The following is a 27,789-nucleotide window of genomic DNA, read 5'->3' as shown; positions in this document are numbered from 1 at the left end:
AAAAGTTTTTATTATAATTCTGTTTCTATCCAAGTAATCTCTAAGATCAGCTCCCTAGCAGTGATACTTAAAATGTCAGAAACCATCCTGGACATCAACCTCAACAGTTCCCCCAACACCCAATTCATCATTCAAGTTCTGCCAAGATTACATCCTGAATTTCTCAAATGTGTCCTCTCTCCTCCATCCCTGCTGCCAAAACTTAGGTTCAGACTTTCAGTTTATACCTGAACTGTGATGTCACGTAATTCAAATTCAGATTTTACCATGTTGCTCCCTTACTTAAATCCCTCCAAGGACTCCCCTTTGCTTACAGGATCCCAAGCTTTTTAGCTTTAGCATATGCAGCCTTCCATCATCCTTTCGTCTTTTCCCGACTACCTTCAAATGTATGCTCTAGAAGAAGAAGGGTCAGCAAACGTTTTCTGTAAAGGGCCAGATGGTAAATATTTGGGGCTTTAATGGTCATATACTCTCTGTAGTAACTACTCACATCTGTCACTGTAATGGGAAAGTAACTGTATGAAAATATGTAAATGAATCCCAGTGTTCCAATAAAATTTTATTTACAAGAATAGGCTGCAGATCAGATTTGGCCCACTAGCAGTAGTTTGCCTACTTCTGCTCTAGACTACTGAACTGCTAGAAATTTCTTGCATATATTACACAACAAGTTTGATGGCTGATGGAATGTTTCCTGGTATATTCTGTGTTTTACAGCTATCTCAGGTTTAAGTTGTAATGAAGTAAATTTCAATATATATAGCCTACATAAATGCTCTTTAGTGTCTTCAACAGTTTTTAACAGCGTAGAAGGGTTCTAAGGTCAAAAAGTATGATAACTGCTATCTATTTCAACCTTTTCACTTTATAAAAGAGAAACTAAGGCACAGTTATCTAGCTCAGTCATGGGCAAATATATGCCTAAGCAGAACTTAATTAGGTAGCTAAATTCCCTAATTAAGTAAAAGTAAATACATTTTGAATTGTCAGCATCACTGCTCCTCCCCATTAATGTACATAATCTAAAGTTATCAAGGTATTCATTTCATGGAGAACTCACCCTCATCATCACTACTACTAGAGTGGATCTCGGGAGATGAGTCAGATTGGGATGATGAAAATTCTTCTTTCCATTTCTTCCTTTTCTTTGGTGGTGGCTCAGCCTTTACTTTTAGCTGTTTAACTTTGGGTTTCATGGAAGGGGCTTTTGTCGTTGTAGTTTTTGGTGTTGGAGCATCAGAAGTTTTACTGCTACTACTTGGCTTAGCCTGAACAGTTCTGCAATGTTACAAACAGACTTCATGAATGCACTGAAATCTTGTCAAATTAAAATAAATTAGACGAGGGATTTCCCCGGCGGTCCAGTGGTTAAGACTCTGCGCTTCCACTGTAGGTGGGGGTGTGGTTTTGATCCCTGGTCAGAGAACTAAGATCCCACATGCCGTGTGATGCAGCCAAAAATAAATAAAATAAAATAAATTAGACAAAAACCTGAGAAACACTGGTGAAGAAAAGTTTATTTACCTCACCAGTATCTCCAAAATAAAGTCTAAGTCCTACACATCTCCAATGGTGATTCCTCCAAAAGTCTCTTGTAATATACTCTTTAACCACTGACATTCAATATTCAGTTAATAAGGGACTATATTAATTCCGTCCCTATTTCTCTCTCTCCCTCCACTCTTCCTTTCCCTTTGTAAATCCATTTTCCTGACTATGAGGCTGTACACGGCAGATGATCAATGGACTTATAGCCACGTCAGAAACTCTCACAGGCTCTGGTGGTGCCAGGTTCTGATGTGGAATCCCAACTGCACCTGTTCTAGAGCCCCTCAATAAGATTTACTATACACTAGTTCTGGAGATTTGAGGGAGTGGATAAAATTGCACCATAAAAATAAGGTGGGCTGTGTCCAATACGTTGGAATCTTCATTAAACTAGATCTTCCTAGCACTAGATTGAGAATATCAAGGTTCACACCCCCTTTCCCACAAAGATCAAAGGGAATGTGGCTAGGTCATCTGTTTTCCAAATTCACGCTCCAGACAACCCAGAGTCACATTGATACATGATGACAATTCTACTGTACTTGTAATGTACAGGCTCAATTTTTTTCATTTTAAATTTGACATTCTGTTATTATTTTCACTTTATTTATGGATAAAAAAGAGGGCTTAGAAAGGTTATCTTTTTTTTCTTTCTTCTTTGTTTTTGGCCACACTGCACGTGGGATCTTAGTTCCCCGACCAGGGATCGAACCTGGGCCCTCTGCAGTGGAAGCATGGAGTCTTAACCACTGGCCCACCAGGGAAGTCCCTAGAAAGGTTATCTTAATCTAGGTCACAAAAAGATGGATTCAAACCTTTAGACTGTAAATCCAATTTTTTTCACTATACTAGGGTGACACCAAAAGGACTCGGAAGAAAAGGGTACCCATCCCACCATGATAGCCATGGGCTTTACAGTTCCTGTCTCATTACTTCAAAAAGAATCACTTATTACATCAGGCACTGAATTTTCAGACTTGTACATAATGGAAAAAAAAAAATCAGCCTCTTTAATTTATGTAATTCTTTGTACAAGACATTGCCAATAATAAGCCTTCCAATAATTACTACAAACATATTACATAAAATAATAAATACCTGATAGTTTGTGAAGGCTTATTTCGTGGCTTTTTGGAACACACTCTGACATACTCCTTTTTGTTAGTGTTTTCAATGAACTTCACATATATCCTTTTGTATTTACTCTTTGCATCTCCAAAATATCCAAGGTACTAAGGAAAGAAATATTTTGAATTACATAATTGTACATTCTGTACATAAAATATTACTTTGTTGTCTTGATAAGACTGTCACAGAGCCATCCTTCAAGTTTTTCAAAATGCAGCTCTGGTCAGGCTAATTGTACCCTCAGTAAAACTGATTCCAGCCTCACTCTTAACTGCAAGCCCATATATAGATGCAGTCTTATTTGGCTGATCATCAGATGCTCACTTACTCAGTGCTATGAAACAACTACTTAGGTAGAAAATAATTCTGTAAGTCTTCTTGGTAAATCAGGATATCTGACTCTGGCAGAACAATCAATATAAGAGTCTCTGAGTCCATCTGAATTCTTCACAGACTAACACTAATTCCTTTCCTTTATTTAAAAAATAAAAAGTTAAGCAATTTAAGTAGCTGGTATTTAGACATTAATTTTATTTTAAAATCAGTATCATATACTCTGTAGTTCAATTTTAATATTTTATCTCAGAAATGCTCAATATACATACATTAAACAATACATTTAAATTTACATCATTCTGTATTTTACCCAGGATCACTGTCAAAAAATAGGAAGGTTAATGTAAACAAGCATTTTACTTACACTATTTGTAGCAGCAAATTCTCTTTGCCCATCTCGAATTTCAGGAACAAACTTCTGTAATAAAGCTTTTTGTACTTTCCAAATAGCTGGGGGTTCTTTTCCTGCTTTTAAAGCCTCCTGTAATAAGAAGTATTAACAACATTTATAGAAACTAGCAACATATTCTAGATTTATAGAATCTTAGAGCTGAAAGGAATCTTAAAGACCTACCTAGCTCAACCTTTTATCTTTTACCTAGCTGAACTTTTGCAGTAATCCTTTTAAGTGGGCTATTCAATCTCTGCTTAAATTCTTCCAGAAACAGGGAGCAAAAAAATGCAATTGTAACCCATTACCCTTTTGTATAGCTATTGGAAAGTTTTCCACTAATGATATTGTCATACATTATTTATGCAATTTTATAACAGTATGTATATATTCAAAAAGACCAGAAACAAATATGCTAAAATATTAACAATAGTTAATTGTGAATGGAAGGAATATGGATAATTTAAATATTATGTTCTTCATTGTATTTTTAATACCATTTCTCTCCACCCCAATTAAAAAATAAAATCAAAAGCAAGCAAACAAAAACCCCAAAATAAGTTTTCTTAAACACTGCTAAAAATTTCTTATATGAAATTATAACATTCTGCAATTTGAAAAAAGTCTAATTCTACTTTTACATTGTATTCCTGTTATTTTCTTTAAACTTTTAAGTTAGATAAATAACCATTTTCTCCAAACTTCTAATAATACAAATGACTTGGAAGCTTTGAAAAAAATTAACATTTCAAAACTGCTCTAATTACTAGTAGCTAAATGCAATATACTGACCAGTCAGAAATACACAAAACTCAGAGATGAGTTAAAATTATTTTAAGCTATTTTCCTTTTCAAAATACCTGACATCTCTAGTTTGATTTCATTATTTAACAATTATGACAACAGAATTATAAAAATATAACTTTTCACAATTCAGGCTAGATGCATGGTATTAAAAGTCATCATGAAGGCTACCATAGGGCACGCCCATTAAGCTATGACCTTTATACCTGTGAACATTCACATCACCTTAAAAGTCTCTATGTCTTCTATCTTTACCACAAATTCATCACGCTCTCTGTATTGGCCTTCTCCTCCACTTTCTGTGTTCTCCTCATCTGTAAAACCTTCTATGGCAACAGTGTCCTGTCCTTTTGCAAACTGGTCTGAAGGAAGACCATCATGTTCGATGGACTTTGGGGGTTCTGCAGAGTTTATATTTTCCAGGATATTTACTGCAGATGAAGTAGAGTAGAGAGGTTCTTGCTTAACTGCACCCACAGTGGTGGAGGAAGTAGTAGCAGTACCAGTAGTATTGGCAGTTGGACTAGTAGTTGCCACCTGTAGGGCTTCTGAAACTAGATCAAGCAAATGCAAATTAGTAATACAAATTATTAAACATTTACTTGCTTTGAGTAAAATCTGAACAGTTTACAAAGAAAGACCTTATTATTTTTTGCCATCAAATTGTTTGAAACAATGAAATTAAAGAATGGTTGTTAACTTCCAAGAACCAAAGTGGTGAGAATTACATCTGGATGACAATTAGACAGAACCTCCATTGACCTAAACTCACCCCTACTTCCACTTAAGTACTTAGCACAAAAATATTTTTAAAAGAATAGAGACAAAAAAGTGATGCAAAAAAACAAACAAACAAACAAACAAACAAACAAAAAAGTGATGCAAGACAAGGAAGGGTCAGCCAACTGAAACTGTGAATTCCTAGAAGAAAAGCTGATTGGACGTGGAAAACAAAAACAGCACCTCCCAAATACTTTGAAATACCAGTAGAAGCTACCGAAGTAAAAAGGATTATAAAGTAATGTAATGAAAAACTGTATGCTAACAAATAACTTAGATGAAATGGACAAATTCCTAGAAAGATACAAACTACCAAAAGAACTCAAGGAGAAAGAGAACATCTGAAGAGACCAATAACAAGGGAATAAAAGAAATTAAGAACATCCCACAAAGATAAGCACAGACCCAAATGGGTACACATGGGCTCTATCAACAGTTAAGTAAGAATTAATACCAATCCATTATAAACTCTAAGAAATAAGAGGAAACACTTCCCAACTCATTCAAGGCCAGTATTATTCCAATACCTAAACCAGACAAAAATATCATGAAAAAACTACAGACCAGTATCCCTTATGAATACAAACACAAAAACCTTCAGCAAAATATGAGCAAATATACCAACACTGAAAAGAATTATACATCATAACCAAGTGGCTTTTATCCTAGGAATGCATGCTTGGTTTTAACAGCTGAAAATCAATCAATCACCATATTAATATAATAAAGGACAAAACCACAGGATCATCAGAATAGGTACAGAAAAAGCATTTGGCAAAATTCAGTATCATGAATTTAAACACTTTCATGATAAAAACACTCAAGAACTTAAAAATAGAAGGGAACTTCTTCAACCTGATAAAGGCCATCTACAAAAAACCCACAGTTAACATCATACTTAACGGTAAAAAATGAGATGCTTCCCCCTAAGAAGGATGTCTGAAGAAATAAAACTGTATCTGCAGATGAAATGATCTTGTATACAGAAAATCCTAAGGAATCCACTAAAAAACTATTAGAATAAATAAATTTAGCAAGTTTGCAGGGCATAAGATAAATATATAAATCAATTGTATTTCGAAATGCTTTCAATGAGCCATCCAAAAACAAATTTAGAACAAAATTCCATTTATAATATCATCAAAAAGAAGAAACTATTTAGGAATAAATTTAATGAAAGAAGTACAAAGTTTATATTCTGAGACCTATAAACATTGTTGAAAGAATTAAAGGTCTAAATAAGTGGAGAAACATCCTGTGCTCATGGATAGGAAATGTCAACGTTGTAAAGATGGCAAACTCCCAAATTGATTAAAAGAATCAAGGACTACCCTGTCGGTCCAGTGGTTAAGACTCCACGCTTCCACCCCCACTGTAGGGGGTGTGGGTTTGATCCCTGGCCAGGGAACTAAGATTCTATATGCTGTGTGGTGCAAGCAAAAAAAAAAAAAAAGAATCGGCATAATCCCTATAAAAATCCTAGCTGCATTTTTGGCAGAAGCTGACAAACTATTCCTAAAATTCATATGGAAATGCAAGAGAGCCAGAATAGCCAAAAGAAATCCTGCAAAGAATAAAGTTGGAAGACTCACATTTCAGAAATTTCAAAACTTTACCACAAAGCTTTAGTAATTAAGACAGTGTGATGGTGGATTAAGGATTGACATATAGATCAAAAGAGTAGAATTAAAGTCCAGAAATAAACTCTGTATTTATGGTGAAATGATTTTCAACAAGGGTGCCAAAACCATTCAATGGGGGAAAAATGAAAAAGTTTTTTAACAAATGGTGCTGGGACAACTAGATAGGAATGAAGAATAAAGTTGGATGTCTACCTCACACCATATACAAAAATTAACTGAAAGTGGATCATAGACATAAATGTGAAAGTTAAAATCATGAAACTCTTAGAAGAAAAACAGGTACAAATTTTCATGACCCTACATGTAACAAAAGAAAAAAATAAGCTGGACTTCATCAAAACTTAAAACTTGTGCTGCAATTGATGCCATCACAAAAGTGGAAAGATAACCTACAGAATGGGAAACACTGCTTACAAATCATGTACTTGCTAGAGATTTGTATCCAGGATATATAAAGAACTCTTACACCTCAATGATAAAAAAGACAAATAACCCAATTTAAAAAGTGAGCAAGGGCTTCCCTGGTGGCACAGTGGTTAAGAACCCACCTGCCAATGCAGGGGACACGAGTTTGAACCCTGGTCTGGGAAGATCCCACATGCTGCGGAGCAACTAAGCCCGTGCGCCACAGCTACTGAGCCTGTGCTCTAGGGCCCGTGTGCCAAAACTATTGAACCCACGTGCCACAGCTACTGAAGCCCGTGGGCCTAGAGCCCGTGCTCCACAACGAAAAGCCACCGCAATGAGAAGCCCATGCACCGCAACGAAGAGTAGCTCCCACTCACCGCAACTAGAGATAGCCTGCGCGCAGCAACGAAGACCCAACACAGCCTAAATAAATAAATAAAATTTATTAAAAAAAAAAAAAAGTGAGCAAGGACCTATTTGTCCAAAGAAGACATAAAAATTGTCAATAAGCACATGAAAGGCCATTCAACGCTATAAGTCATTAGCTCAATGCAACTTCAGTAGATAATTGCAATCTCACATGCAATAACATGCTAGCAGGTGTGAGGAGAAACTACAACCCTTGTACCTTGCTGAAGAGAATGTAAAATGGTACAGCCACTATGGAAAATAGTTCAGCCATTCCTCAAAATGTTAAGCATATAACCAAGGAATTCCACTTCTAAATTCCACTTTCTAAATAAATAAATCTACACAAATACCTGTATATGAATGTTGACAGCAGCATTATTCCTAATGGCCAAAAAGTGGAAAAAACCCAAATGTCCATCAGCTGATGAATGGATACACAAAATGTGGTATATCCACATTATTAGGGAATAAAAAGGAATGAAGTACTGATATATGCTACACCATGAATAAACACTGAAAACATTACATTAAATGAAAGAAGCTAGTCACAAAAGGTCAAATATTATATGATTTCTTTTACATGAAATGTCCAAAAAAGGGCAAATCTATAGCAAAGATAGATTAGTGGTTGCCTATCATTGGGTGTGAGCGTGGGTGTAGAGACTGACTAATAATGGTTTCTTTTTGGATAATGAAAATATTCTAAAATTAGATTGTGGTCACGGTTATACAATTCTACAAACCCACTGAATTGTACACTTTAAATGGGTGGATGTTATGATATGTGAATTATAATTTAACAAAGCTGTTAAAAAAGGACTTTGAAGCCTAGAGCTGATAGCGAAGCTCCAGGCTGAGAAACAAATATAAAGAACATGTAGCACTGCAGCAGTAATTTTGAGTAGTGCTGATGAACTAAAATAATAACATATACAATAATAAGTAAATAAAACAGGAAGGGCAGTGATCCCCTTGCTTATGCTGAGCTGTAGGCAGCAGGGGTGGCTTGATCACAGGCCAAAATGTAAAAACTGTTCCCTGAAGAAAGTGAACTCTATCTGCCTACAGGAGGGGTTGAGAGGGAATCAAAGCAGAGCCCAACACAAATCCAGACCTATGAAACACAAAAGAAAATGGAAAAGCAGATAGGCAAGGGAAATGAGTGAACTACAGTGCTTGGCAACTAGAGTACATCTCTCCCTTATTCTAGCTAATTAGGGGGGAGGAGGGGCTGGGGGTGGTGGTCTAATAGCTGTCACCAGCCAGCCTACCTGATCTGTATCCCAAATTAAAACTATCCTCATACATTTATATGACTCCTCCCAATCAAAGGGAGGCCTGTTGAGGAAATACAAATGAATAATCTAATTATCAAGTCACTGTGCTGTATATCTTGAACTTATACAGTTTGTACATCAATCATATCTCAATAACAATGGGAAAATAATCTAATCATTCAAGATTAGATTACAGAATTTTATCCTAATGTAAAATATTTTTATGCTACTATAACTATACATCATACTTTCTGCCTCAAAAATGTATATAAATGGAAATCAATTTTTTATGTCTTGTGACCAGAAGGCTCTATATATTAAACACTTCTAACATTATAATACTTACAACACATAATACCGTAGATCTAAATTAATATTTTTTCAAATTTAATGTAAAACAAATGTAAATGTAAAACGAATGCTTCTTTTGAGTGGATGTGGCATTTAAAACTTACTCGTTTATGGACTCATGGGTGAATATTACTTATTGAGATAGGTTTTACAACCAATTTTATTTCTGTCCTTCATTTTTATTGATAAAGGAACTGGGAAACATTGTTCTTATAAATAATGGATGAAGAAATAAAAGGGATTTTATTATAGCAATGTCACTGAATTTTGAAAATACACTCTAAGTTACATGGCAAAACAAATCACATAGCTATCTATGAACAAAAACAGAGATACGGCCACCAGCAGACCCTCAGAAAAAGAAACTGCAAGGGACATGCTTTAGTCATAAGCTTGTCATCCCAAGGAGATGTGAGGTGCAAGAAAGAATGGAGGGCAATATGGTAAATATATAAATAAACCTAAGCAAACACTGACTATTTAATACACTATTTCTTGTTGAGTATTAGAAAACAGGATAGAATTAAAATACGTGGGGGAATTCCCTGGTGGTCCAGTGGTTAGGACTCCGCACCTCTACTGCCGGGAGACAGGGTTTGATTCCTGGTTGGGGAACTAAGATCCCACAAGCCACGTGGCGTGGCCAGAAAGAAAAAAACGCAAATATTAAAATACATGGTAACATTAAAGTTAGGAGGGGGTAAAATGGAGTTTTAGTGCTCAGAGTCTTTATGTTATTCAGGAGGAGAGTAAGATACTAATGGGTTTTGAGAAAGTGAAAATGCATATTGTAATCCCTATTATCTCCAGGTAAAGAACAGAAATATTTCATTAAAATCATCGGGGGGGGCGGGGGGTGAGAGGGTAGGTAAAGATAAGAATGAAATAAGACTGACCATGTATTGATGATTACTGAAACTGAGTGATTCATAGATCGGTTTAATTATACCAACCTTTGTAACTTTATGTTTGAAATTTCCATAATAAAAAGTTAAGGAAATATTTTATAAAAAGAATAGCTTCCAAATTAGCAGAAGGAAAAACTTATCAATACTGTATGATGCTCTTTATAAGAAGTTTTTAAATGGGCCAAACAAAAGTACAGGGATACATACACAGGTGGTAAAATTTATAAAAGAAAAGCAAGGAGGTGATTACCATCCAACTCAGACAGTGGTTAGTTCTACAGATTATGAGCTGGATTTACTTTAACACTCAATTTATTTTTGAACTTTCTTGCTTTCTAATGAGTAGCATTTAACACCATAAATTTTCTTCTTTGCCCCACACATTCCTGGCACATCCCCTTGGTTCCAAAATATGATGCTCCACTGTCCTAAGTGAGTTGTCATTTCAGCTTTGGTTTCCTTTTAAAGCCATGAGTTATTTAGAAGTTAGCAGAAGTTATTTAGAAGTTTTAGAAAGAAAAACTTACTTTTATTTGTCTCTTTTTTCCTTTCTGCTATTTTTTTATGAAATTACTGCATTGTGGTCAGGGAATATGTCTTAACTAATATCTGCATTTTCAAATTTATGGGAATTTTCTGCGTGTTTTTCTTATGTGTATCATATTTCCATATGTGAGTTATATCTCACAAGAAAAAAATATTCTGAAAGAAGAGATATGGAAAATATACTAAAAATGCTAACAATAAGATTAGTATGGCAATATTAAAAACCAAAATGGGAAATTAAATGTGAAAAAGAGATTTTATTATGATAAAAGGAAATTTAACTGTAGTAAAATTTCAAACACCCAATTACATGGGTTCAAAACAACTACACAGTATTAGAAAAACAATAAAACATAGCTGGATACTTCAACACACCCTTTTCAGTAATCAACAGATGAAGCAATCTAGAAACAAATAAGGATAGGGAGGATTTTTAAAAACCTTTTTATTAAAGATTTAAAACATATATAAGACTATACAAACCCTCACATACCATAACCCAACTGTAACAACCACAAACATTTTGATAAATTTATCTTTCTGTCACCTCTTTTATATTTGCTGGGATAGTTTAAGGCAAATTCCAGACCTATCATTTACTTGCAACATGTACATACACATTTTGTTAAATAACCTAATATCATTTATTACATTACACAAAAAATAAAAAGATATAAAGGACTTGAACAATATTACAAATAAAACCTATTAGCACTTGGTACTCATGGGATATTTATAAAAATTGACCATTTACCAAGCTAGTAACAAAATTTCCACAAATTTCAAAATGTAGACATTACTTAATTCATATTCCTTTGACCACAATACAACAGGGCCATAAGTTAGTATTAAAGGAATACCAAAAACAACCAAAAAACCAAAAATCTACTGGGAAACAGGCAAGACCCCACTATTCTTAATAACTCTTGGGTTAAAAGGAAATCAAATGAAATGACAAACCATTTAGAAAGGAAAGTGAGAGCATTAAAAATTGAAACCAGAGGAATAGAGCCAGAGTGTAGTGAAAGAAAAAAGGAAACATACAACTTTAATGCCATTCATTAGACAGCAAACAAATAACAAACTAGCCAGAAAGAGAATATTCAACCCAGGGAAGATAGAGAAAAAGAACTGATAAAAACAGAAATTAAGAAAAAGTGAATAAAAAATGATGAGAAAAAAAAAAAAAGAAAAAAAAAGTACATTGGTTCTTTGAAAAGAACGATTAAATAGGCAAGTCTTCCATAGATTGATAAGGAAAAAGATTCAAATAATCAGTTGGAACAAGAAAGAACATACCTACAGAAACAGAGGAGACTACAAACTTATGAGGTAATAGTATGTACAACTTTATAACAACAAATTTTAAAATCTAAATGAAAGAGATGATTTTACTAGAAAATATGCCATTCTTAAATTGGCCCAGATAGATCAAACTATCAGGAAAAAACTAGAGAGTTCCAGATATATTCTTAGAAATCCCAATTATATATAATAAGCTTTTTAAAATTTAAACAAATATAAAAGCTTTCCTAATTCAATTTGTAAGGTCAGCATATTCCTGAATACAAAAATGAACAAGATTAAGACAAAAAATACGATACATTCACTTCATTTATGAATCTAGGTGTAAAAATCCCAAATAAAATACTAGCAACTTAAATCTTACAGTGGACTAAAGCAATTCATCATGACCAAGCAGAGTTCATGGCAGAAATTTTTAAAAAGAGGTTTAGCATTAAGAAATCAAGTAATAGATGAATGTGGGGGTAAAAGAAAGCAGATTTACCAGAACCAGCTCAAAAAGGCATCTGACAAAATTCAATGCTCATTGTTAATTTTAAAATAATCTTAAGAACTTCAAAACATAAGGATATCTTCTTAAAGAGTATGGTATACTAGAAACTGACAAATATATTTCATAGTCAAACACTACATATTTTACTAAATATCAAGAAGGAGGCCAGGATGCTTGCTATCATTGCTACTGTTAAACAACAGAGGCCTGAGCCAATAAAATAAGTTACCAAAAAAAAAAAAACAGATAAATTACCATTATTTTTAGAAGATATAATCATCTACTTAAGAATGCAAGAGAATCAGGTGGAAAAACTGTTAAAATAGAAATGCAACAAAAATGCCAAACACATGATGGAGACACAGAAATCAATCATTGCCATATATTATCAGTAACCAATGAGAGAACACTATGGGGAAAATTATATTTAAAATACTAGTAAAACTAGTATTTTTTAGATACTATAATATAGAATATCTATGTGGAAAAAAATGATAAGATATTAAAAGACATAAAATAAGATCTGAATAAGTAGAAAAACACTACATTCCATAAGTGGATGAGAAGACAATATTGTAGAGATTAACAATTCTCCCTTAAAATTAATTTGTGAATTCAATGTAATCACAATCAAAATCTCAAAACATTGAAGGGGCTCCTACCGGCCCATTACAGGACAGTTTGAGCATCAGAAATAACGACTTAACCTGTAAGACAAATTTTTAAAAATTCATGAAAGGCTTCTGGTGCCAACCAAGATGAAGTTAAGTCCACTAGACCTACTTATTACAAATAAAAACTCTGGACAAAACATAAAATGCAACTACCTGAAGACTCTGCAAAGTTAGTAACTGCAGGCAGACTGGGGAGGGAAGCCCAAACTGAAATAATTATATAGAGGTGTTTCCTCACTTTCCTTCCTCTCTTATCACCTAGCATTGACTAGAGGGTGGCCCTTATGCAGAACTACACAGGACACAGACAACAAAAACTCCAAGAAAATTTGTCTTTCTGGACCTCGAGGAGTGGAAAGGAGCCCCATGCGAAGTAAGAATGTGGGGGGCCACTGTCATTTCTTTTTTCTTCTCTTTCTCTCTCCCAGCCCTGCCGCAAGGGCAACCCAAGTCACAGAGCTGCAACGCAAAGGCAGTAAACCTGACATCTTAGGTTTACTTAGACAGGAACAGAAGACCTGTCTTTTTGGTGTACCAGAGGCACCTGGATGGGGCATGGGCTCCTATGGCATGAAGAGAGTAGAAAATGTTGTATGTCAATTATATCTCAATAAAGTTGGGGAAAAACATGTAGGAGGATTCCCTGTCCTTTTTTCTCTTCTCTCAGTGTGCTGCCCCAAGGGCAGTCCTAGTTGTACAGAATTGTGTTAAAGCATAAGCAGCTAAAAAAAATCCAAGGAAAATTCCAGCTTTCTAGCCAAATGTCTGGGAAAGGGAACCCTGAGAGCTGGGCATGTAGGGAAATTCCCAGGGAAGAGAGAAGTGGAGAGTGGTATCCTCTAATTCTGTGCATGAACCTACACAAATCTTAGTTTCATGCCTAAACTGCACATATGCAGAATATACCCGAACTAGTATAGCAAAGTCTTTGAGATCTAAACTATAGCAGTCTACCATCCACCCAAGTTCCAGACTAACTGCTCCGACAGATCCAAAGCACCAGAGCAAAGGCTTTGAAAACTGAACTAACTTCAGACCATCACTCAAAGATGAGACAGAACTTATGGTCTGACTGCCTGCTAAAACAAAACAAATCAACACTCTGCAGAGGATTTTAATAGAACCCAGAGTCTTACAGTATTGTACTCAAAATGTCCAGGATATAATCCAAGACTGCTCAATATATTAAGAACCAGAAAAATGTGACCAATCTTCAAAGGGAAAAGATAATTGGCAGATGCCACTCTAAGGTGACTCAGATGTTAAAAATTATCAAAGACTTGAAGGCAGCTATCATAACCATGGCTCCCTGGGGTAAGGTGAACATACTTTTGAAATGAATGGAAATATGTAAGTTCTCAGCAGAGACATTGGAACTAGAAAAAAGAACCAAATGTAAATTTTAGAATTGAAAAAAATATCTGAAATAAAAAATTCACTGGATAGGCTCAGTAGCAGAATTGAGAAGGCAAAAAAGTCAATGAACTTGAAGACAGACCAATAGAAATTATAGAATCTGAAGAACAGAGGGGGAAAAAAGATTGAAAAAGAAATAAACAGAACCTCAGGAACCTGAGTAACAATATAAAAATATTTTACATTTATGTCATTGGAGTCCCATAGGAGAGAGATTGGTGCAGAAAAAAATAACGTCCCCAAACTTCTCTAATTTGGAAAAAGAGATACATTTTATAGATTCAAAAAGCTCAATGAACTCCAAACAGGATAAACCTTATCCAGACAAATAATTACAATCCTGAAAATCAAAGAAAAAGTCTTAAAAATGGAAAACTTCTTTGTGTTGAAAGGAAATGATACCAGAGGGAAACCTGGAACATCAGGAATAAAGGAAGTGCAACAGCAATTATAAATATCTGGGTAAATACAATAGACTATTCTGCTCCTGTTAAGTTATTTAGAATATATATGACTGTTGAAAGCAAAAATTACTTCTCTATCAGGGTTTTCAATATATGTAGAGGTAATATATAGGACAAATATATATAACATAAGGGCAAGAGTAAAGAGATCTCTATGGTTTTCAGGTTTTTACATTTTAAGTAGCAAAAATATTAACTAAGTGGATTGTAATCACTATGTCAACTACTAAAAACATAATACAAAAGGATACAGCCAAAAAATAAAGAGATAAATTTAAAAATAAAATAGTAAAAAAGTTCAAATAATTTTTATTTTAAAGATAGGAAAGAGGAGACAGGAACAAAAAAGGGGGGAAACAGAAAACGATAAAATGGAAGATTGAACTATATCAATAATTACATTAAATGTAAATGGTCTAAACATTCTAGCTGAAAGAGAGATTATGAGATTAGAGTTTTTTTTAAAAAAGACAAAACTGAACTATATACTGTCTACAAAATACCCACATTAAATATAACGTCACAGATAGGTTAAAGGTAAAGGATGGAAAAAGATATACATGCAATTCATCAAAAGAAACCTGGAGTGGCTACATTGATAACAGACAAAGTAGACTTCAGAATAAAGATTATTATCAAGGAAAAAGAAGGATATTATATACTGATAAAAGGGTCAATTCGCTAAGACTTAACAATCCTAACTGTGTACATATCTAAAAACAGAGGTCAAAATACACAAAGCAATAACAGATAGAAATGAAAAGCAAAACAGACAAATCTACAAGCATACTTGGAAGCTTTGGAAATCCTCTCGCAGTAATTGACAGAACAAGTAAACAGATAACCAGCAAGGAGAAGAATCTGAACAGCACTAACAACCAACTTGATCTAATTGACATTTATACAACAATCCACACAACAGCAGAATACACATTCTTTTAAAGTGCACTGGAACGTTTATCAAGATCAACCATATTCTGGGCTATAAAGCTAACCTTAAAAATTTTAAAGAATTGAACTTACACAAAGTAGAAATCAATAAAGGACAGATGTCTGGAAAATTCCCAAATATTTGAATATCTTAAAATATGATTCTAAATAACTATAGATCAAAAAGAAAGCACCAAATGGAATTTTTAAAGCTTTCAGAACAAAAGAAAATAAAAACAAATAATAAAAATAAAATCTGTGGGACATAGCTAAAGCAGGGCTTAGAAAGAAGTTTGTAACATTAAATGCTTAAAGCAGAAAAGAATAGAGGTCTGAAATCAGCAATTTAGGCTTCTACCATATGAAACTAGAAAAAAAAATACTAGCACATAATAAACCAAAATCAAACAGAAAAAGGAATTAATGAAAATAGCAGAAATCAGTGAAATTGTCAACAAAGGAGAAAAATCGATGAAACTAAAAGCTGGTCTTCTGAAGAGATCAATAAAATTAATAAACTTCTATCCAGACTAACGAAGATGAAGACAGAAGACACAAATGACCAACATCAAGACTGTAAGAGTGGGACCCATGTGCTACAACTACTGAGCCTGCGTGCCACAACTACCGAAGCCCACATACCTAGAGCCTGTGCCCCGCAACACAAGAAGCCACTGCAATGAGAAGCCCACGCACCGCAGTGAAGAGTAGCCCCCAACTCGCTGCCACTAGAGAAAGCCCACATGCACCAACAAAGACCCAGTGCAGCCAAAAATAAATAATTTTTTTTTAAAAAAGGCCATATTTTATTTTTTAAAAAAAGACTGTAAGAGTGGGAATCACTACAAGACCTACAGAAATTAAAAAGATAATGAGGAAATGCTACTAACAACTCTATATTCATAAATTTGACAACTTAATGAAATGGACCAATTCCTTCAAAGATACAAAACACAGTCAAGAAGAAACAGACTAGTTGAATAGTTCTGTCAGAGAAATTTAATTCATAGAAAACTCCAGGTCCAGATGGTTTCACTAGCAAATTCAACCAAACATTTGGGGAAGAAACAATACTACCCAATCTCTTGCAGAAAATAGAGAAGAAGGGAATACTCCCCAACTCACTTATGAGGTCAGCAATAACCAGATACCAAAACCAGACAAAGGCATTACAAAAAGAATACTACAGACTAATATTCATTGTGAACACAGATACAAAAAAATTAGAAAACTGAATCCATCAATGTATAAATGAGATAATATATCAGTCAGTGGAGTTTATCCTGAGAATGCAAGGCCACAGATATATTTAACAATCAATCAATGTAATTCACCATACTGACAGACTACAGAAGAAAACTACATGATCATTTAAATAGATGAAGAAAAAGCATTTGACAAAATTCAACCTCCATTCATTATAAAAACTGTTGGCAAACTATAAAATATAAGGAACTTCTTTAATGCAATAAAAAAAGGCATCTACAAAAACCTACAGTGAACATCATAGTTAATGGTGAAAGACTGATTTCTTTCTCCCAAAGATCAAGAACATGTTCAGGATGTCCACACTCAGCACTCTTATTAAACATTGCATAGGAAGTCCTGTATATTAAGACAGGAATGAAAAAGCATTAGACTGGAAAAGAAGAAATAAAACTATCCTTATTTGCAGATGACATCATTTTCTACATAGAAAATCCTATGGAATCTAATTTTTAAAAACCATTTTTTTTTTTGGCCGTGCCACATGGCTTACGGGATCCTAGTTTCCCAACCAGGGATCGAAACTGTGCCCCCTGCAGTGGAATTGTGGAGTCCCAACCACTAGACCGCCAGGGAATTCCCATTAAAAAAGTCTTAAAATAAATCAGTTGTGCGGATTTAAGATCAACGTATAAAAAATAACTATTTTTATAATCTACTAATGCATAATTGGAATCTGAAAATTTCAGAAAGTGTCACTTACAATAAATAGCACCCCAAAAAACTTAGGAATAAATCTAACAAAGCAGGATCTATATGCCAAAAACTACACAAGACTAGTGAGAGAAATCAAATGTGTGCATGAATTAAGGCTCATTGTTAACAGTTTAGTGTTCCTCAAATTGCCACAGATTCAAGGAAATCAAAATCCCAGAAGGATTTTTTTGTAGATACCAACAGCTGACTTGAACATTTAAATGGAAATGGAAAGGAACTAGAATAGGCAAAACAATTTTGAAAAAGAACAAATTTGGAAGACTCACACTGCCTTATTTCATTCAAGATTTACTGTAAAGCTATAGCAATTAAGACAGCGTGGTACTGGTGAAAGCATAAACACATAGATCAATGTGACAGAATTGAGAGTCCAGAAATAGATTCACACAAATATGAATTCACACAATTAATTTTTGACAAAGGTGCAAAAAGCACTCAATGGAGAAAGGACTGTCTTTTCAACAAATGTGCTGGAAAAGCTGGACTTCTATGTGCAAAAAAATTAACTTCAACCCATACCACATATGTTATACCAAAAAAAAAAAAAAAAATCAAAAGGGACCCTAGACTTAAATGTAAAATGCAAAGTTCTAAAATTCCTAGAAGAGAACAGGAGAAAATTTTTGTGACTATGGGCTAGGCGAAGATTTCTTAGGATACAAAAAGCGCAAATCATAAAAGGAAAATTGGATAAACTAGACCTTGCTGCAATTTAAAACTTCTGCCCTTCAGAAATATTTAAGGGCTGTGGGAATTTAGAGGATATGAGCACTAATTCTGCCAGGAGTAACTTCCACAAAGTGACTTTGAAGATGGTCTTCAAAGATAACTAAGTGTCTGCTGGGCTAAAAAATCAAGAGGAAGGCCTAGGTAGAAAAAAACCTGCCCAAAAGGAGCACAATTGTGACAGGGGCTCACAGGTCCAAGGAACAATGAGAAATTCAGTTGTCACAGAAGAGGGGAAGTGGAAAGGGCGGAGCAAGAGTGAAACATGGAAAGGGAGAATTTTTACACATTATAATTTTTTCCCATGGAGCAACAAGAAGCATTTCAAAGCAGAGAAGTAACAATTGGTTTTCCTTTTTTGTTAAGTTTGATGACAATGCGGAGGACGGACTGGTGTAGAGACTGATGGGAAGGATTCTAATGAGAAGTCCGTTGCAATAGTCCAAGCAAGAGATGATGAGTTCTCACAGATGAGGAGGCAATGGGGATGGTAAAGGGAGAACTTCAAAGACCTATTTGTAAGGATCGGGTTGATGGTGGTGATTTTTAACTAAAAATGAGATAATAACTGTTGTCTGGAAGAAACTAGTTCTAGATTCATGTTTTATAACAGAGATTATAAAATGTTTGCTCTAGGAACATAGGAGGGAATATAACAGTAATTGCAAAGAACTCTGAATTGGGGGAATAGAATGTAAAACCTTACTAGGATTAGCCACATCTCTAATGTTTTGACTCTAACAATGATTTTCCATTATGCTAATTTCCTTGTATAACAAAATGAGAATTCTTTGCAAATGTTTTAGCAGAAATTTATGCTGATAGAGTATTTGGGATACCAGCTGTTTCATATTACTCTAGTAGTTAAAAAGGTAGTCTCAAATCTGGAGAGAAGCTGAAAAGTACATCACAAAACAAGGTTTTACTCATAAAGCACCACTCTATTCATACAAAAGAGGTAGGCAGGGGCTTCCCTGGTGGTGCAGTGGTTAAGAATCCTCCTGCCAATGCAGGGAACACGGGTTCAAGTCCTGGTCTGGGAAGATCCCACATGCCATGGAGCGACTAAGCCCGTGCACCAGAACTACTGAGCCTGCGAGCCACAACTACTGAAGCCTGCACAGGTGTGCTCCGCAACAAAGACAAGCCACTGCAATGAGAAGCCCGTGCAGTGCAACGAAGGGTAGCCCCCGCTCACCGCAACTAGAGAAAAGCCCGCATGCAGCAACAAAGACCCAACGCAGCCAAACAATTAATTATTAAAAAAAAAAAAAAAAAAAAAAAAAGGAGGAAGGCAGGAATACAGATTCTAGAACCAGATAAACCTGAGTCTGGATTTCAGCTCTTCCATTTACTGACTGTATGGACCTGGAAAATTCATTTAGTCTGTTATATCATCTGTATATTGGAGATAACAAAGCACATCTTACAGCATTGCTAATAGTTCCTGGCACAGAGGTGGTAGCTATTTTATTGTTATAAGTATGTTTTTCCTTAGCATGATTTTTTTTTAAAGCTTTTATTTTTCAAATTTATTTATTTTATTTTTATTTATTTTTGGCTGTTGGGCCTTTGTTGCTGTGCGCGGGCTTTCTCTAGTTGTGGCGACTGGGGGCTACTCTGCGTTGCAGTGTGCAGGCTTTTCATCGTGGTGGCTTCTCTTGTTGTGAAGCACGGGCTCTAGGTGCGCGGGCTTCAGTAGTTGTTGCTCGCAGGCTCAGTAGTTGTGGCTCGTGGACTCTAGAGTGCAGGCTCAGTAGTTGTAGCACACGAGCCCAGTTACTCTGCGGCATGTGGGGTCCTCCTGGACCAGGGCTCGAACTCTTGTCTCCTGCATTGGTAGGCGGATTCCTAACCACTGCGCCACCAGGGAAGCTGAGCATGCTCTTTAAAATAGTAACTTTTATACTACTTGTCAATCATTTACATAAGGCAGTGCTTCTCAAAACAGTTCCTCGAAATGTTCCCTTAACTACAGAATAAAGTGAAACACACACCCAAGGATTTGGGCATATACTTTGGAACCAGCACAATTTTTTTTTTTTTTTTTGTGGTACACGGGCCTCTCACTGTTGTGGCCTCTCCTGTTGCAGAGCACAGGCTCCGGACGCGTAGGCTCAGCGGCCATGGCTCACGGGCCCAGCCGCTCCGCGGCATGTGGGATCTTCCCGGACCGGGGCACGAACCCGTGTCCCCTGCATCGGCAGGCGGACTCTCAACCACTGCACCACCAGGGAAGCCCCAGCACAAAATTTTTAAAGTTTTAACTTAATTATATTAATCTGCATGCTGCACACAAAATAACCATACTTAATAGTAAAATGTTAATCTTTAGGCAAAATTAGCATACCAAGAAAATATGCCAGTTTATATAACAACATGGCCCTCAATACAATGCCTCATATCCATGAGCCACTTCAAGATGTCTCAGGTTAGAAAAGTCTGGATAGTGCACTATGTAAATGATGCTGCATGTGGTAAAAAGCTGAGAAAAACCAGAACTACTCAGCCTAAAACCCAGAACTTTCCTATAGGCAAGGAACATTTAAAAAAATAAGTCTCCTTATTTAATAAGGAGATACCTACCTATGCATTTTGTCCCGAAAAATGCAGACCTGCTTCAAGCTAAGAAAGCATAAAACTTGGTATAGAGCCAGAAAAATTAAAGTGGAAAGCCATAATTATGAATCTAAATTTTAAAACTTTACCTGTTTTCTTCTTTTTATCAGAAGTGGCATCCGAAGTATTTAAGGTAGTAGAGGTGCTTTTATAAATATCACGACTGCATACTCCAGGATCATCTTCATCAGAAGAAAGTGAAGATAAATGTTCCGAGTTTTTAAGTTCGTTATCAGCTTTTTCTGACGGACTGTTACCCCCAGTTTCAGACACTAAAGGTGTGGGTGTTGCACATGCAGTCTTTGGAAGTGGTGGGGGACAAAATGTACGAACGGTCTGGGTTCCTGGTCGTCTAGTCCTGTTAGGCATTCGTACAGCAAGAGTGGAAAACTGCTGCTTGGGCCCAGACTTCAGAAAATCTAAGAAAGAGGCAATGAATCCGGTTTTGACTTCTGGCTGTTTTTCCTCTACTTCTTTGATCTTCTGTCTCATTTTTTCTTGATGCTGATAACCATCATGGCAGCTTTCCGAGGAAGGGGGAGTATACGGCAAATATATATCTGTTCCCCTTGGATTCTGGCGTTTGCCTTGGGCGGGTCTTTTCAGCTGTTTTTGATTACTGTTGTCTTCCTCTTTAGTTTGCCCTTTTCCTTTAGTTTTCTTCTTCTGAAGGTTAAAATGCATTAAATCTTGGTTTTCCTCTTCAATCTTGATGCTGATTGGCTCCCCAGGTTGGGCCATGGCCAACAGTGCAAGTGTACTCCTAGTCGGGTTCACTGACACACCACTGTCATCACCCCCTAAAGTGAATTCACTCTCCGATGTAGCACTCTCTCCACTTATACTTCTACTACTAGAAACAAACTCTTGATTTCTGTTATTATTTAATGTACTATCAACAGGTACTTCGCTATCTTCTTCAGGTTCATGATTGGTAGCAGACTGTTTCTTGAATGGGCCAGAACTTTGCTCCTGGACTTCATGACCCGGCCCAACCACTGGTGAAGTTACTTTAGAAGCTTTAGTTTGACCAGGTGTTTCAATGTGCTGTTGATCAAGAGTCATCTTTGACTGAAGAGTAGGTACTGGTGAAAGGTTTACAGTAACTTGATTTCCATTTAAGGAAATATCATTTATATTCGGTGGCTTTCCTACTGTAGCTGCTATGGAGTTAAAATCTGACGTCACATGCCCGACATCTAATGATTGCTGAAAATGAGATTTAGAATCACCATCTTCAACAGCAGGAATGGTTTCATTTGAAGTTGACTTGGAAAAATCAGAAGGTGTGACCCCACAAGCTGCTGCTGTAGCTGCTAAGATATCATCTACATTTGACAAAATATTTCTTTCATCACTGAGGAGCATCGCCTCTGGGAAACATATTGATCCAAGAGAAACAAAATGATTCTTTGAATCATGTTGATTTGTTTCACTAAAATGGCCCTTTGTTGTTAGATGTTGTTGTAATGGTTTTGAAGACTCAGAGAGGTCCATTTTCATAATTTCAGAATTTTGAGGATGGAGTTGCTGCTGAGAATGATCGCCATTGCTCTGAATAATATGACCATCCATTTGAAGGAAAGGATGTACTATTTGTTGAGGACTTTGAACACGCTGTACTTGTAGAGATGCCTTTACTTGTCCTAAACCGGCCTGTAGTATTGACTGCTGAAGAATTTGTAAATCACAGGCAGAATCTAAAAGGACCTGTGTATTAGGAAGAGATGCCTGATGGCCATGCCCTAAAGCATTATTTGGAATTTGAATCTGAGATGAGGCATTAATTATTTGATCATGCTGCTCCTGGACCTTGGCTTCATGTACCTTCTGTATAAGAGAATGCTGCTGGTTTAGGTCTTTAGTATTCAACCTTATTTGTGGAGTTTGCATTAAATTAGTTGTCTTCTTTATATCAAGGGTTGCTGCATTATTGACTTGGCCAACTTGCTGGTTAAGCTGTGCCACTGAACCAACTATGTTTTCTTCTTTTTTTGACTCCTGTAGAACAATCCCAACAACTTGATCTTCAAGATGGGAATTACTTCTGATTATGCTCTGGGAATATCTGTCATCTGTCTTTGACACCTTATAAGCTGACTCTGGAACATTAATTTCCCCATCAGATAGCCTTTGGGTTGATGACTCAAGAGATACTTGCGGCTGTAATACCTGTAACTCTTGCATTGGAAAATCATCCCCTTGCTTTGAAGATGTATACACATTTGAGTCAAGTTTTCTTTCAGCGTAAGACTTTGGATCAGGGGAAGGTATGTTATTCTGTAATGTCTGACAATGAGTAGAGGACGCAAAAGATGATGACTGGACAACAGGCAAAAACTTTTGGGACTGGGGAGATGATGACCCTTGAGTCTGAGCATTTTGGGAAGAATGCATAGAAATATAATTCTGAGTTGGGCTAGAATCTGGCATATTCTGAGCCCGAGAGGCAGAAGAATAAGAAAGAGAAGGGGCTGTTAATGTTAGGGACTGCCCTGAAGCATAGCTTTCTGAAGGACTAACAACTGACAAAACTTGTGACTGAGATGAGTAGCTAACCTGTGTCTGGCTAACTGGTGATAAACCCTGAGAGTGACCAGATGAGTAGCTCTGAGACTGGCTAACTGAAGACAGATCTCTTGTTTGAGCAGGGTAATTCTCATTTGTAACTGACGATAATACCTCTTGCTGATCAGAAGAATAATTAAGTGTTGGATTTTCAGAAGTTATAGTCTGAGATGACCCAGAAAAAGTCAATGTTTTATATAAAGATGGCAACTTCTCAACTTTGCTGGACCTATAAACATGTGAATGAACAATAGATGGCACATTATGTGGCTGTACTAAACCATAATTTTGAGACTGACTAACTGATAAAAGGCTTGGTAGCTGCGCTGTAGAATAAATTTGTGCTTGGCCTGATATTACAGAACTCTGGTTATGTAAAGGTTTGGAATAGCTTAGTGTTTGCACAGGAGGAATTACACTTTGAGGTTTGGGGGACTTGGCTGATGTTAGTGGTTGTTTTGTAGAACAGCTTTTTACTTTTGTAGTAGAAGGAGGATACCCTGATGATGGAATTGCAGATGAATAGGACTGAGCAAGTTCCACTGAGACCTGGGATGTCTTCTGTTGCAATCCTCCATTGCTCACCTGAGTAGAATCTCCAATTGGGTTACAGGATAAAGATGACTGCCTGCTTGTTTCCTGAAAATTAACCACACTTGCATTTGATAGATAACTGTGTAAGGAATGCTGTGAACCAGTCAGTTGTGCCTGAATAGACTGAGTACCTGAAGGCCGCTGATGGTGTTTAATAACACTACATTCTCGAAGAAGAGCTCTTTCGATGGAAGCAGTAGAACTAGTAAAGAGAGTTGAACCGTAGGCTTGAGGAGTTTGCTGGGCTCCTCCAAGTGCTGAAGGCAACAAACTAAATTGAGGTTGTAAAAGATGGGGTGCAGACTCTTGAGCTGAGCGGTATGTTGAAGACTGAGGTGGTATGCTGTTACTTATCGCAGAACTGCCCAGGCGCTCAAATGCCAAAGCGGTTGGAACAGTTCCCTGGGAAGTCTTGATTTGCAGCAAAGGATCATGAGGATTTAAAATTCCATTGGATGTAGTGTTAAAAGTTGAATCCTGAAGCACCAAAGGTGAGGTGGTGGCAAAGTTTCTATTGCTGAAGGTGGTGGGATGCTGATAAGCAGGGAGGGCGGAGGGTGGAAGTGCTCCAGTGGTTGGCAAAGGTCCAGTAACAAACAGCTCAGTTGCTGCTGAGGAATGCATACCTATGAAAAGAAAACAAATATGCTCATGCAGTTACAGCACAAACACTTGTATCTGCTTTCATAATACAGACTTATAAAACTTACATAACCTTCAATCCATCAAAATCTCTTTAAAACTGAAAAGCCTGACAAATTAGTTCTGCACATAAATTTTCAAAAATACATTTCAAAATAGCTAGCTTTCATAAGGCAGGAACAAAATTACAAAGGTATCAGCAATTCATATGTGTGATTGTTACAAATATGAGATTATACATATATATAGTCAGATAAGGTCATTTGATAATTAAGAAAACAGTGAAAATGTACATAATCTCTAATGATTAATTTCCCTTGAAATCCCAATGCAAAATACCAATGGACAAACTAAAATGTTCATAACATTAAAATTGAAACTGAACTGCCTACATTTAACATAATAAATCTGAAAATAATAGTGAGATTAATAGTGCAGCTTCTTTTATCAAAATAAATGCATTTTTAAAATTCCTTGCATTTCAAGTTTTGACTTCCTATGAACAACTTCTCATAACAATAGATGCATGCTTATCAAAAGAAGCTGATCAGAAATTAATAAAGCACTGTCAAGAAGAGAGTATTAACATTTCAGGACAGCATTCTTGCCACATATGGCAAAAGTAAAAACATGTTATACCCATGCGATCCAAAAGTTCCATTTCTAGAAATTTACCCTATGGAAATAAGTGGACACAAAGATTCAAACAAGACATTCATTATAGTTATTGTGAATAACAGGTAGAAACAACCTGAATATCCATCAAGAGGAGACTGGTAAAATAATTATGGCATATCCTAATAATACTGATGCTATAAACATTGCTTAGGTGGATATACAAAAAAAGTTTTGATGTACAAAGATATTAAAGAAGAGTAAATACCAAACTGTTAACTCTTCTCTAAAAAGGGGGACTGTAATTAGGAACTATCACTTTCCATTCTATACACCTTTTTATTGTTTACATTTAAAAAATTTTATCTTATATTGGAGCACCACTGATTAACAATGTTGTGTTAGTTTCAGGTGTACAACAAAATGATTCAGTTATACATATACATGTAGCTATTCTTTTTCAAATTCTATTCCTATTTAGGTTATTACAGAACACTGAGCAGCGTTCCCTTTGCTGTACAGTAGGTCCTTGTTGGTTATCTATTTTAAATATACCAGTGTGTACATGTCAATCCCGAACTCCAAGTCTATCCCTCCCCTCTACTCTTCCTCCCTGGTAACCATAAGTTCGTTCTCTAAGTCTGTTTACATATTTTTTAGTGAATTTCCTTTAAAAAAAATTCTTTTTCATTTTGGAAGAATTGGGGAAAAAAGATTCTCTGGCCCTTTTCAAAAATATTCTTCTTTCAACTCTTCCCATTAAACGTCAAAAAAGTGGGAATTCCCCGGCGGTCCAGTGGTTAGGACTCGGCACTTTCACTGCTGGGGCCCAGGTTCAATCCCTGGTCAGGAAACTGAGATCCCACAAGCCTCGCAATGCAGACAGAAAAAGGATTACCATTACAAGGACAGAAAATATCTAGCTACTCTTGAAGGAAAAAACAGCGCTTAGAATTAATGTTTAAAATAATGTAATTATAGAAACTGAGATAGAAAGTCTAACTCAATACATGTAATGTAAAATTATTCCAGGAAGCAAAAAATGAAGCTATTGTGTAGTTTTATTTTTTTAATATTTATTTATTTATTTGGCTGCATTGGGTCTTAGTTGCAGCACATGGGATCTTCGTTGCAGCACATGGTATCTTTTATTGTGGCGCATGGGCTTCTCTCTAGTTGTGGCCCGTGGGATCTCTAGTTGCGGCGTGTGGGCTTAGTTGCCCAACCAGGGATTGAACCTGCATCCCCTGTGTTGGAAGGCGGATTCTTAACCACTGGACCACCAGGGAAGTCCCCTATTGTGTTTTTTAATACTGTTTTATTTCACAGTAAAACATTGTTTCTTTGGAAGCAGAAAAAATGTTTCTAAGACATAGTGAGAAGCTCTATTAATGGAGTTTATATCAGAATGTAAAATATTATTTCCTATAGCTATTACTTAAAAATATATTCTTTAAAATGAAACCTTAAAAAAAAAAACTAACCTTTCTGTCATCCGGCAAAAAATAAAAGTATATACAAACACTTTTGGGGCGGGGGAACAGTTGAAAAATGAAATAAGAAAAATAAAACAGAAAACTACATAATAGGACTTCCCTGGTGGTGCAGTGGTTGAGAATCCGCCTGCCAGTGTAAGGGACATAGGTTCGAGCCCTGGTCTGGGGAAGATCCTACATGCCGCAGAGCAACTAAGCCTGTGCGCCGCAACTACTGAAGCCCACACACCTGGAGCCCATGCTCCGCAACAAGAGAAGCCACCACAATGAGAAGCCTGCGCACTGCAACAAAGAGTAGCCCCTGCTCACCCCAACTAGAGAAAAAGCCCGTGCACAGTAACGAAGACCCAACGCAGCCAAAAATAAAAGTAAATAAATAAATTTTAAAAAGAAAAGTACATAATATATCAACTTGGAATGGCTTTTATTAAAGATTGACTTACTCTGTTCAGTTAAAGATAACTTTACATAACTCTAATGATGAAATCAGTTCCAAGATTGTTTTTTTTTTTTTACTATACCACACCTATCCAGCCCAAAGTCACTAAAAGAAATGAAATTTAATCTTTCACCAACTGCCCCCCACAAAAGATAAATATGTGAAGTGATAGCTGTGTTAATTAACCAGATGTGGGGGTTCTTTCACAATGTAAATGTATATCAAATCACCACAATGTACACCTTAAATATCTTACAGTTTTATATGTCAATTACACCTCTACAAAGGTGA

The 27,789-nt window shown here is 36.1% G+C and overlaps 1 protein-coding gene across 3 annotated transcripts in view; it reads right to left on the bottom strand.

Annotated features, from left to right (window-relative positions):
• QSER1 (glutamine and serine rich 1) overlaps nt 1–27,789 on the bottom strand; it is a 76,865-nt gene that overhangs the window by 15,796 nt on the left and 33,280 nt on the right. For 2 of the 3 annotated variants that reach the window (XM_029207565.1, XM_029207563.1), the window contains exons 4-8: nt 21,234–24,932; nt 4,436–4,764; nt 3,380–3,496; nt 2,650–2,783; nt 1,064–1,281 (exon numbers count right to left, since the gene is read on the bottom strand). In XM_029207565.1, coding sequence (XP_029063398.1) covers nt 1,064–1,281; nt 2,650–2,783; nt 3,380–3,496; nt 4,436–4,764; nt 21,234–24,932 — 4,497 coding nt within the window. The remainder of the gene's footprint in view (nt 1–1,063; nt 1,282–2,649; nt 2,784–3,379; nt 3,497–4,435; nt 4,765–21,233; nt 24,933–27,789) is intronic. The other variant, XM_029207564.1, reaches the window with a different exon arrangement.

Source organism: Monodon monoceros, unplaced genomic scaffold (genome assembly GCF_005190385.1).
Source record: "Monodon monoceros isolate NGI ecotype Baffin Bay Population unplaced genomic scaffold, NGI_Narwhal_1 Super_Scaffold_7, whole genome shotgun sequence".
NCBI lineage: Eukaryota > Metazoa > Chordata > Mammalia > Artiodactyla > Monodontidae > Monodon > Monodon monoceros.
The sequence above is the reverse complement of the archived record's forward strand: the minus strand, read 5'-3'. Positions and strand labels throughout refer to the sequence as shown.